At 38.4% G+C, this 13,456-nt stretch overlaps 1 protein-coding gene across 1 annotated transcript in view; it reads left to right on the top strand.

Moving 5' to 3' along the window:
• 5PtaseI (inositol polyphosphate-5-phosphatase A) overlaps positions 1-12,217 on the top strand; it is a 114,450-nt gene extending 102,233 nt beyond the window's left edge. Inside the window, 2 exon segments of the mRNA XM_071676877.1 lie at positions 6,007-7,370; positions 12,077-12,217. Coding sequence (XP_071532978.1) covers positions 6,007-7,338 — 1,332 coding nt within the window. The 3' untranslated portion in view covers positions 7,339-7,370; positions 12,077-12,217.
• Positions 12,218-13,456: the final 1,239 nt, after the last annotated feature.

Genomic DNA, 13,456 nt, shown 5'->3' with positions numbered 1-13,456 from the left:
CAAAAATGGGTATGTTTGAAGGAATAGTGGTTCCAACAATGTTGTATGGTTGCGAGGGATGGGCTACAGATAGAGTTGTGTGAAAGAGGGTGGATGTGCTAGAAATGAGATGTTTGAGGACAATATGCGGTGTGAGGTGGTTTGATCGAGTAAGTAATGAAAGGGTAAGAGAGATGTGTGGTAATAAAAAGAGTGGTTGAGAGAGCAGAAGAGGGTGTCTTGAAATGGTTTGGTCACATGGAGAGAATGAGTGAAGAAAGATTGACAAAGAGGATATATGTTTCAGGTGGAGGGAATGAGGAGAAGTGGGAGACCAAATTGGAGGTGGAAAGATGGTGTGAAAAAGATTTTGAGTGATCGGGGCTTGAACATGCAGGAGGGTGAAAGGCATGCAAGGAATAGAGTAAATTGTAATGATGCAGTATACTGGGGTCGGCGTGCTGTCAATGGATTGAACCAGGGCATGTGAAGCGTCTGGGGTAAACCATGGAAAGTTTTGAAGGGCCTGGATGTGGAAAGGGAGCTGTAGTTTCAGTGCATTATACATGGCAGCTAGAGACTGAGTGTGAACGAATGTGGCCTTTGTTGTCTTTTCCAAGCGCTACCTCACACACATGCGGGGGAAGGGGTTTTTCATCTCGTGTGGCGGGGTGGCGACGGGAATGAATAAGGGCAGACAGCATGAATTATGTACATGTGTATGTATGTATATGCTGTGTGTGTATATATATGTATACGTTGAGATGTATAGGCATGTATATGTGCATGTGTGGACGTGTATGTATATACATGTGTATGTGGGTGGGTTGGGCCATTCTTTCGTCTGTTTCCTTGCGCTACCTCGCTAACGCAGGAGACAGCGACAAAGCATAATATGTAAAAATATACATATTTATTTATTTATATATATATATATATATATATATATATATATATATATATATATATATATATATTATTATTATATTATTATACTTTGTCGCTGTCTCCCGCATTTGCGAGGTAGCGCAAGGAAACAGACGAAAGAAATGGCCCAACCCCCCCCCCATACACATATATATATATATATATATAGATATATATATATATATATATATATATATATATATATATATATATATATATATATATATATATATATTCTTTCTTCTTTTAAACTATTCGCCATTTCCCGCGTTAGCGAGGTAGCATTAAGAACAGAGGACTGGGCCTTTTTTGGAATATCCTCACCTGGCCCCCTCTGTTCCTTCTTTTGGAAAATTAAAAAAAAACGAGAGGGGAGGATTTCCAGCCCCCCGCTCCCTCCCCTTTTAGTCGCCTTCTACGACACGCAGGGAATACGTGGGAAGTATTCTTAATCCCCTATCCCCAGGGATATATATATATATATATATATATATATATATATATATATATATATATATATATATATATATACGGAGGAAGTGAAGTGTTTTAGATATCTGGGAGTGGATCTGGCAGCGGATGGAACCATGGAAGCGGAAGTGGATCATAGGGTGGGGGAGGGGGCGAAAATTCTGGGAGCCTTGAAGAATGTGTGGAAGTCAAGAACATTATCTCGGAAAGCAAAAATGGGTATGTTTGAAGGAATAGTGGTTCCAACAATGTTGTATGGTTGCGAGGCGTGGACTATGGATAGAGTTGTGCGCAGGAGGATGGATGTGCTGGAAATGAGATGTTTGAGGACAATGTGTGGTGTGAGGTGGTTTGATCGAGTAAGTAACGTAAGGGTAAGAGAGATGTGTGGAAATAAAAAGAGCGTGGTTGAGAGAGCAGAAGAGGGTGTTTTGAAATGGTTTGGGCACATGGAGAGAATGAGTGAGGAAAGATTGACCAAGAGGATATATATGTCGGAGGTGGAGGGAACGAGGAGAAGAGGGAGACCAAATTGGAGGTGGAAAGATGGAGTGAAAAAGATTTTGTGTGATCGGGGCCTGAACATGCAGGAGGGTGAAAGGAGGGCAAAGAATAGAGTGAATTGGAGCGATGTGGTATACCGGGGTTGACGTGCTGTCAGTGGATTGAATCAAGGCATGTGTATGGGGGTGGGTTGGGCCATTTCTTTTGTCTGTTTCCTTGCGCTACCTCGCAAACGCGGGAGACAGCGACAAAGCAAAAAAAAAAAAAAAAAATGTTTATATTATTTTTATTACAAGGTAATAGCGCCAGGAAACAGACGAAGAATTGCTCATCGACGCATATAAACATATATGTAAATAAATGCCCACACACACACACACACACACACACACACACACACACACACACACACACACACACACACACATACATACATACATACATACATATACATATCAGCATATACATATGCTCCATCCTTCCACCTCCAATTTGATCTCCAGCTTCTCCTTGTTCCCTTCACCTCTGACACATATACCCTCTTTGTCAACCTTTTCTCTTTCATTTTTTTTTATATGTCCAAACCATTTCAACACCCTTTTCTGCTCTCTTAACCACGCTTTCTATTTCCTCACATCTTTCTTTCCTTTTCATTACTTACTCAATGAAACCACCTCACACCATTTATTGTCCTCAAGCATATCATTTTCAGCACATCCAACCTCCTCTGTACAACCCTATCCATAGCCCATGTCTTGTGACGATATAATATTGTTGGATCTACTACTCCTTGAAACATACACATTTTTGCTCTCCGCAATAACGTTCTCTCCTTTCACACATTCTTTATCACTCCCAAAACCTTTGCCCCTCCTCCACCCTGTGACTCACTTCTGCTTCCATGGTTCCATTCACTGCTAAGTCCTCTCTCACATATCCAGAACACTCCACTTCTTCAATTTTTCTCCATTCAAATTCACATTCCAGTTAACTTGTCCCTCAACCCTACTGGACCTAACAACCTTGCTCTTATTCACATTTACTCTCAACCTTCTTCTTTCACACACTTTTGCAAATTCAGCCACCAACTTCTACAGTTTCTCAATCAAATCAGCCACCAGAGCTGTGTCGTCGGCAAACAACAACTGACTCACTTCCCAGGCCCTCTCATCTCCAACAGACTGCTTATTTGCCCCTCTCTCCAAAACTCTTGCATTTACCTCCCTAACCACCCCATCCATAGATGAATTAAACAATAATGGGGACATCATATATAGTGTTAATGAGATGGCCTTTGTTGGGGCCTCATCAGCCTGTGCCATCTCAGCTAACATAAAAAAAAATTATCATGCACCCCTCTGGACAGAAAAGATAAGATCTTATCTCTCTATTAAGTTTTGTTTCCACAGCTCCAACAGTATCAGCACTTTACCATCAAAATTTGTATGCAGTACTTTCATTCTTTCATTACCATCAGCCAACGGACACATATAACATGCCACTTGAAATGTCTTTGAAGATATCACTGATAGATGGTAAAGTGACAAGGGAGTGTGAGAGGGCAAATGTAACACCTGTTTTTAAGAAAGGAGACCAGGAATTATGGGAGTGCAGTCTGGAAAATACTAGGAAAATGAGACTGAATCAATGACTACTTCCAAAGGAGAAACTACCTAAGTGAGAGGCAATGTGGATATAGGGAAAGGTCATTTGTAACAAAGATCTCATTCTTTAAGAAAGTGATCTCTGTTTTATTCAGATGAGAAGAATGGGTGGATTGTGTGTATGTTGACTGCTGGAAAGCACTTCATACTGTATCATTAGAAGACTGGTAAGGAAGCTGGATCTTCAGGCAGGAATAAGGAGGAGACGTATAGATTGATGATTACCTTAGTGGGAGGAAAGAGGGATCACATGTCAGAGGAACCTTCTTGAAATGAGGTCAGTTCCCAGTTGTGTCACAGGGCTCAGTCCTGGTATCATTATTTTTATTGGTCTGTGTAAATGACTTTCCAGATGGACTAGAATTATAGCTGAATGTGTTAGCAGATGATGCTAAGGTCATTAGAAAGTGAATAGTGATGAAGACTGCATTATCTTACAAGGGGACCTAGATAATCTCCATAGTTTACCAATCTGACACTTGGTTGATGAAATATAAAGTATAAAGTATTGGGAGTTGGACTCATTGAAAGAATGCCTCAATTTTAACATTATGTAGCAGGAAAAAGCTGCAGGAATATCTGTAAGAGGGAAATGGGAGTCAACAGTGTATTTAACTTTTTGCCAGAACCCCACCTTTGGTGGGGTTGTAAAGGAAACAAATTGTCTCCTAGCAAATATTAGAAACGCATTCAAGTGCGTGGATAAAAGATGTTCAGCAAACTGTTCCCATTCTTGATTAAGCCAAAACTAGAATATCCTCTCATGATTGGTCACTGTATTGTAAAAAGCACAAAGAACAAAGAAAGTCCATAGAAGGGCAACAAAGATGACAATAAAGGGAACTCAGCTGCAGTGAGAGGTTAGAGGCCATAAGTTTGTCCACCATGGAAGAGAGAGGAGCAAGGAGTAATTGTTCTTGATATGATTAAAGGTTGAAGCCTACGAATTTCCCCACAGTGAAGAAAATGATTAAGGTTGACCAGATTTCAACTTTCAGGTTTCAAATTCATTTGGATAATATCAACACTGAATAGTTCTTTATGAGATTCAATAACTAGTAACAAGAGATCATATCAAGAAACTTGAAAGAACATGATTATGTAAGTGTTGTTAGAGTGTAAGGAGGATGGATATTTGGAGTAATTTGAATGATATAGCTGTTATTGCTGGCAGTATACAGGTGTTTAAAAAGCTGTTTGATGGTAAAAAAGAAGAAAAAAGATGTGGCCTAATGAGAGTGCAATTTTCTTGTACTGTCCAAATCCGTGATTACAAGTCTGTATTTATACACGTATATACTTGCCATAGGAACTACACCCATATGGAAACATGTTTGTGGATGATGCTAAGGTCATGAAGAAAGTAAAGAAAAATGCTGATTGCATCATCTAACAAGGGAATGAAGGTAAACTTCAGAGTTATGATACATGGTTGATAAAATTCAGTCTTAGTAAATGCAAAGTAATAGGGATAAGACAAGGCTTCATTATAGAGATTTATGAGCAGGAAATAGGCTGCAGGAATGTATGTGAGGGGTACTTGGGAGTCAACATTGTACTTACTCCATTCCCAGAAGTCCTTTTCAGGAGAAATATGAATGAGACAAATATTTCTGAGCATATTTTAAAATTGCATTTGTTTTCTTTTTTTTTAGATATATATTTGTTGTCTCCTGCATTAGTGAGGTAGCATCTAGAACAGATAAAGAAATATTTAGATAATTATTCACAATATTCTTAGCCAAAATGTACTTCTAGAGTTTGGTCACTGCACATATAAGTGTAAAGAAATGATAGAGAAGGTCCAGAGGAGGAAAAAAAGTACTGAAATTAAGAGCTGAATGATAATGAAACAGTAGAGGCCATGAATTCATTCACCATGTGCTAGAGTTAGGGATTGCGTGATCACAACCATCAAGTTTCTTAAACACTGGTGATATTGAGAGTAACAGTTTTTTAAAAAAAGCAAAGATAGGGCAATTAGATATAATAACATGAAACTAAACAAGAAATTTGGTACAGAAGATATATTGTACTTTTACTCCAGCAGATTATGAGTAGTGGATAAATGAACATAGCTAAGTGATGAAATATTGAGTGCTGTTAACACATAAGTTTAAAAAGCTATATGATGGTGAAGAAAGTTCGAGATGTAGCCACAGGAGTAAAGAACGCCATCTTCATCATGTACAAAATGTTAATTACACGCAAAGTTTACATAGAATAGTTTATCCTATGCTGTTACCTTCCATAGTTAGAGCAATTAGTTCTTTGTAATTAGAAGCTTTAGCTGTAGTCAAGTTTAAGTTTATAATCCTTAAAATTAGGTTGACTTATTGATCATACAGCTGTGGTCATCGTTTGATTAATCTAATGCTGTCTTTTAGATAGGATAATGATGACTAACAAGTTTACAGTATTTTTTATAATCTAAATATGAACCTTTTTTTCTCTTGTGCAGCCTGTGAGTTTGTGTGTGGAGGTGCCCATGGGAGCAGGTACAGTGCCGTGTTGCTCTCCTCATGCACCATGTCGTAACTTTGTGCATGAACCTGATGCTCAGTGTTTTGTGCAGGCGGGTTGGTGCCTGTGTCAGTCCTACCCACCCTGCCCAAGACCTGTAGTCACATCTGTGTGCCCCAACAGTAGTTACCTGTCTTCCCTCCCAGGCCAGGTCACTCCCATGACCCCGGCTGCTGCATGTGTCAACCCAGTAAGGGTAGATGTGGCTCCTGCTCCAGGTAGTGTCGGCAGTCATGGGCCATGTTTATTGCCTCAGTGTGTGTGTAGTGCTGGTGCTAGTGAAGAGAAAATTAATCATCAGTGTCAGTGTGGCTGTCCCACTAAAGAACCACAAATGAGAAAAGAAGGTGGAATACAGTCGAGAGACCTTTTGCGCAACCTTTTATTACTGAGGGGAACTGCTGAAGAAATAAGTGTTGATGGCCATGAACAGCTGCTAAAGCGAGTCAACTCTGCACCAAACACTGTCATTTCTCCGGTAAGACCCCATTGGCATGTACCTTTAGCCTCTTCCCATTCTCTTGATACTGGCACCTGCATCCATCAGACATATCCACCATCTGCTAAGCTTCGACTTAGAGCTTCCTCCTCAAGGTTCATCTCCCATCATAGCTCCTCCACAGAGGAATGGTTTGAAGAGGTTCCTGTACATCAGGATCCTAACTGTGATAAACAAAATTCTAGTAAACATTTTGAAGTAACTCTTTCAGAACCAATGAAACCTGCCCAGGAGGTTAGCCTATCCACTACACCCAAACTTTGTGATAGTGCATACAAACCTCCACCCTCTCCAATATTAGGAGGGTTTCATTATATGGATACAGGTAGTTTATCACCTTCCAACCAAACTACAGAGGAGTCTGAAGAAAGTGTTGGTGCAGGTAGTGTGGGTGAGAGTGGAGGTGCAGACAGCAGAGAAGAATGCACAAAGGAAGTACTGAGAATAGGTCGTAAGCAAGTAAGCACTGAACAGCACTCTCTAAATAACCTGCTTCTTGCCGACAGTTGTGACCAGTTATCTTCTAAACACCTTACCCACTCAGAATCAAGCTTAAGTGTGCATTATAGTGAGGACAGTGTCTCCAGTATGGGAAGACCTCTTAAGGATGGAGAGACAGTATCACAAGCCCCCACATTTGACATTGCAGATGTAGACCCCAGTGACATAAGCTCAACAAAACACCATATAAAGTGCCAAAAGCCTAGCCACAAGCCCAGTGCTGACTTGTCTGAGCGCCCACCTGGCCAGTGCTGTTGTGTTCTGTCTTAACCTAGACCACGTAGTGCTTCCTGTAGTGCCCCGTAAGTTAAATGTTTTGTTTGTTTTACAAATAATCTGAAGCAAGGACTTGTTTAAACTTTGTATGATTTCATTGAATTTGTTTTCATCAACTCAAAGCACTTATATCTCAATGATTTTATATTTGATATGATTTGCTTATTCATAAAAACAGTTTCTGCATATGCAGGGCTGTATGACTTGCTTCAGTTGTGAATTTAGCCTTTTTTTTTTCATTTTCTCAGTAGAAATCTTCAGCTAATTGATGGAGGAAAAGGAGACCTGACATCATGCAATGATTTCATTGAATTTGTTTTCATCAATTTAAAGCACTTATAACTCTATGATTTAATACTTGATATGATTTGCTTATTCATAAAAAGTTTCTGCGTATGCAGGGTAGTATGACTTGCTTCAGTTTTGAATTTAGCCTTTTCTTTGTGTTCATTTTCTCAGTAGAAATCTTCAGCTAATTGTTGGAGGAAAAGGAGACCTGACATCATGCAATGTCCTTCATTTGTACAGATTTAGTTAGAAGAGTGGTTTCCAATGGTCTCCTATGGAATCAATTTAGCATCATAGGAGAAGTGTGTGTTGGTTTTCAAAAGAATATTTTTCTTGCAATTTTTTTTTTCCGGTTTAATGATTCACTTCATTTTAGCTTCATATGTTTTGTTGTTTGTAACACTCTTTTAACTGAACCCAGATCTTGTAATAGCCGTAATTATTTCCTTGCACTTTGTTGATATTATCATGTTCAATTTTTGCATTTACCCTTCCTATTACTTTTTTACTTCATCTTCTATGTAAATTCTTTACTGTTCAAGGTAAATGAGCTGGAAAAATCAGTGCCTCACTCCTCACATAACTCCTCTTAAAATTCCAAATGAGAATGAGCTGAAAATTTTAAAGTCCTTCAGTAAAATTGATACTTATAGCCTTTAAATATAAGCAGACAAGAACAGAGGAAGCGTACTGAATGAGAACAGATTGTGCTCACCATCATTTGGTTAAGTAACCGATTGATGTTGGAGGCTTATCTTTATCCAAACAATTTGGTCTGGTAACAAGCTATTCCTTTATCCTTTGATCAGTCAAGAGCCTTACTGACCATAGGGGCAATAGAACAGTTTGCTCCCAAATCAAGCTCCAAATTTTGAAATGAGCTCCCATAATTGTCTTCACACTATGCCATGGTATAAACAGGTTGTTGTCATTTTATTTCTCCTTTGCAAAGCCCATTAATATCACCATATCTTATTATAAGATGTAGACTCTCCAGTGTGTTGTAACAGCTCTTGTGCAGGTTATGACATACCTTTAACAACACTTCACTTTGAATAATTTTGGTAACCTTATACATGATCAAGAGTAGCAAAAGCTTAAAAGAAATTAGGAACTGGAGGTGGTTAAATTCTAATATTATTGCATACCACACACACACACACACTCAAAAACATTCAGTTTTGGCTTACTAAATTCAGGGATTGTGTAACAAATTGTCGTACTTACAAGTGATATACAAGTGAGTTTAGAAATGAATTTCAAGCAGTACAAGAATCAAACCAATAATACCAAAGGATCTATGTACATTGGTTACCCGAGGATGCTATGAAGTACAGTATTATTGATTAATGCAGTAGAAGCACTTTCAGTTATGAACTTAACACTTACCAAGGTTCATGAAAGAGTCCATAACAGTAAACACTATCATAGTTTTGGTTAACACACCTCTTCTTGGACAGTGGAATTAGTCTGATTCTATAGCTTTTGTTTTTATCAAGAATAATATAAGTTTTATATGACCGTCATGCTGAAATTTTGTTAATGATAGCTTAGATACTCTGGCACTTGCTTATTTACTTTTTTGATCAATATAGGTGAATGATATGCTGCAGTGTGTTACTAATATTCAGAAATGAGTGATCTGTACATCTGTTCCTACAATCTTCTTGATATTCTCAGAAATGTACTATCTATTTTAACTAAGCACAATTTTTACTGATGTAACAGTAAGCCAAAGATATGTATCACTTGCTCATTATTTGATATGTGTGGGTACAGTTTGGTCACTTTTATTTTATTAGTGAAATCATAATTAAAAGGATAAGTACATGGTATACAGAGGATTGTGCAACTTCCCTCAACCTGTGGACAGGCTGAGAAATGTGTTCAGAATCCCCAGTTATAAAGGTTTCACATTACACAACAGATTAGGTGAAAATCCAAACAAGTTATATAATAGATCCACCATTACTATAGATAACTGAGTATCGGTTAACTTAGTACTTGAACCAAATTCTTATATATTTCCAAAACTTGTCTGAAGATAGGAGCACCTTACTTAAGGGTATCTGTCCAGTTGCTCATGTCCAGGCTGGTGCACTTCAGATAGGAGACAAGTGTTTATTGATTAGAGTGAAACTAGTTGTAACATTAGAATATGTCTCTGTCCATTCCAGTACAACCCACCATCCAGTCTGCTTACATATTTTTAAGGAAATCAATGTAGAGCACAAAGTCACTTCATCAGGTTGCTCTGGTAAACTATCAGTCTTGATCAGTTCACTAGTTTGGCTGGAATCAACTCAAGTTCAGAGATCTGACCATAACTGTAATTTAATTGTAATGCCTTCAATACCCTGTTTCTGCCCATCTCTGTCAGATAGTCCTTATAACTTTACTGTTTCCTTTAACTATTCTGTAATTCCACATCTTGACTCACTGAAAATACTTAGTATTACTGTAACATCCATGCTGTCTTGGAAGCTTCACATTACAGAAACTGGGAGTCCTGTTTAGATGTCAAAATTCCTTTTCTTCCAAACAGTTGCTCTATTTATACAAAGGATTGATGCAGCCTATTCATATCTAGGATGGGTTTACCTCTGCTTCCTTATTTGACAGAGTTGAGTCAAAAGGAGTCCAACTTATCACTTCTAGGTTAACCTCAAAACTTGACCCATTTTCCCTTTGCTGCATCCTGAAAACTTGACCCATTTGCCCTATGCTGCATCCTGAAAACTTGACCCAGTGTTGATTCACTTTCCCTCTCCTATTAGTATTACTCCAGGGTTTTCCCCAGGTGCTGGCTGCCTGTGTACCTGCACCACTAGTTAAATCTTACTATATTCGACAAGCTATGCATTACATGAATACTGTGTGGCCTTTGACAATTGAAGGGTGGGACATTTTGATAACAGTTTCTTTGCCTACACTTTGAAGCTTTGGAACTCTTTACCCTCTCATATTTTTCTCAATAACTATCACCTATTACTTTTTAAAAGACAGGGTTACCACTTCCTACAAAATTTTTAAATACATTTCCTTGTCTATTCTTTTTCCCTTTCATTAACATCTTTATATTTCAGTTAAGCCCAAACCTTGATGTGGACTTACATCTGTAACTGGAGCCTTTCTATTAAGAAGGTAAAAAAAGAAGGTTTTGAAAGGGGAATAGAAGAGACATGGGAAAGTATTTACAGATTTTGGAAAAAGTGAAAAGTTTATATTAAAATGTGTGAGGTCATAGTTATTGGAAAAGACACGAGAGGATAGAGAAATCCAAAGATTCGAGAAATATGGAAAGAAACAGTTATCAAAGTGGCCCACCCTTAAGTTGCCAACAGCCACACAGTATTCATATGACACAGCAGCTTGCTGAATATTGGGTGTTCTAGCTAGTGGTGGGGGCACACAAGCAACCTGCCCTCAGGAGCAAAAACCAAAGAAATACCTTTAGAAGAGGGAAAGTGAACCAACATTCTGACACAGGGCAAGTGTGTCAAGTTTTGAAGTTAGCCAGGGAGAGTTTATAATTTGGACTGCTTTCAGTTCAACTCTGTCAAGCAAGGATGCAGGGCTAGAGCCACCCCAGATATGATAGCAGTACTCCATATAAGGAGGGATCAACCCTTTGTATAAATGGAGCAGCTGTTTGGAAGAAAAGACATTTTGACATTTACACAGGACAACCAGTTTCTTAGACAAGGATGTAGGCATTTCCACAACATGGTGTTTCTAAGATGGACTAGATGTTACATTAATACCTGAATCCTTCAGCAGGCAGGACCAGAGGTGAGTTGTATAGGACAGAGGATCACCAGTAGACCTTGCTTTGTGAAATCCATACTGGTGATCTGAAAGAAGGTAATGGGATTCTAAATGTTTGAGAAAGTGAGAGTTAAGAAGAGTTTCAAAGACTTTGAAGATAGCTGAGCAGAGCTGTGGGGCAATTATTGGAGGGCTAAAGCAGTCTCAATTTCATAGGGACAGGCTATGCCAATATGTTCCTTTATGCAGAAGGAAGAGTCTGGGTTTTTAAGCAGGGGCAAAATGGGTAAGCCTGGATTTTTGATAGCTCCAATGCACTCTCCCTTAGAACCCAAGAAAGTATGCCATCTGAGCCATACACATTGCCCACCTGTAGTTGGAAGAGTACCTGGAAGCCCCTGCACAAGGAGAAAATAGATGGCATAAATTCAGAGGGGAGAGATGTGTGTGTATGTGTAATTAACCTTTTATACAGTTTGGGGATGTTCTACACTTGCAGGGCTCCCATCTCTTAATTTATATGTACTGTTACACACTATACAGGATTATTTATTGCATTCTCACAGCTTATTCCATTTATCCACACATTATTGATACATAAGAATTTCAAATTTTTATGTTTCTTGGTAAATCTTTTGTTGATATAACATTTCACATATCTTTTTTTGTTTAACAGATGATGGCACCCCAGTGGATGAACCTGTGTGGCAGCTTCGGGAATCAGGAGAGATGACCACACTGCCCAACCAGCAAGTAGATTTGGGGGAGGAGAGTGACCAGCCTTCAAGAACGTTGAGATGTGGTCCTCAGGGTATTGCATCCACTCGCTACTTGGCCTCTGCTGCCACCACTCCTGACTCCCATGTTCATGTGTTCAGGGAAACCACAGTCTAGTGTAAGACAAGTCTATGTTACTGAGAACTCAGATGGGGGTTCTGATTGAAATTTGTAATTAACGAAAGGAAATTAATTTAGTGAAGAAACCGGGTAACCTAGAGAGCTTTAAATACATGTTATGGAACAAAGCAGTCCATGAATAATTAATTATTTGCCTAATCATGCATTTGTTTCTTTTTCTCTCTTTTTTGGTGTGTTACCAGGCTCCGATTGCATGTGGTCATGCCACAAGTGAAAAGTCTTTTTTGGCAGGTTGAATCATTGTCATTGGATGAAAAGATGTAAAATTTTGTCAAAGAACTTTTCACTCCACAGGAGTCCATCCTATCCATGTTGCAAGAGCTCAGTAAAATGGTCCGTGGGGTTGTATGATTACTGTTTTCAAATGATTTGTATGTATTCATGCATGATATGCTCCCTTATGTATGTATTGTACTGCAGAGCAAGTACACCAATTCTCATGTACAAACATAAAGTTGCTGATTTTTGTGTAAAGCTTCAGCATATTTTGTTTAATGAAAGACTACTCCCAGGATATGATTTCAGGTCAAAGAATGCTGTAAAACTATTTTAATTATGGAAAATGAGTCTCATATGTCATAGTTGTTGTTTATTCATCAAAAATTATTTATCATATCATAAATGATTTTCAAGAGAAAGATATGTATCGTATTCAGTAGCTCTAGTAATTATTTCTGTGGGCTCTTGGATGATCGAAAACCATTAATATATCAGTTCATCACCTTTGTGTTGCTTTAACTTGATAAAAGGGAGATTCTTCTGCTGAACATACACCACCTGTGCAGTTATCCAAGAAAACTAATTGTCTCAAACCAACATGTAATGCTTTACCTGAGATTGATTTTTTTTTTCATTTTTATTGAAGAATCCAATTCCAACCTGCCTTCATCTATTTATTTCTTAGAATTTGAGTTTCAGCATGCCCCTAAATTTTACTGTATTTTCAGTGTTAACTGTCAGAGATACAAAGTTTAGATGAAGACCTTCCCACCTTACCTTTCTTTTAACTAAAGCAGGTAAATTTTGGTGATGAAGTAGCTTGGGAAACCAACAGATCCTTATTCAAATCTTTTTACCTTTCAGGTGCCTGATTTTTTAGAGCTGGCTATCGTGTAACATAAAAATTAAACCTGAAGGG

Source organism: Panulirus ornatus, chromosome 23 (genome assembly GCF_036320965.1).
Source record: "Panulirus ornatus isolate Po-2019 chromosome 23, ASM3632096v1, whole genome shotgun sequence".
NCBI classification, from domain to species: Eukaryota; Metazoa; Arthropoda; class Malacostraca; order Decapoda; family Palinuridae; genus Panulirus; species Panulirus ornatus.
The sequence above is the reverse complement of the archived record's forward strand: the minus strand, read 5'-3'. Positions and strand labels throughout refer to the sequence as shown.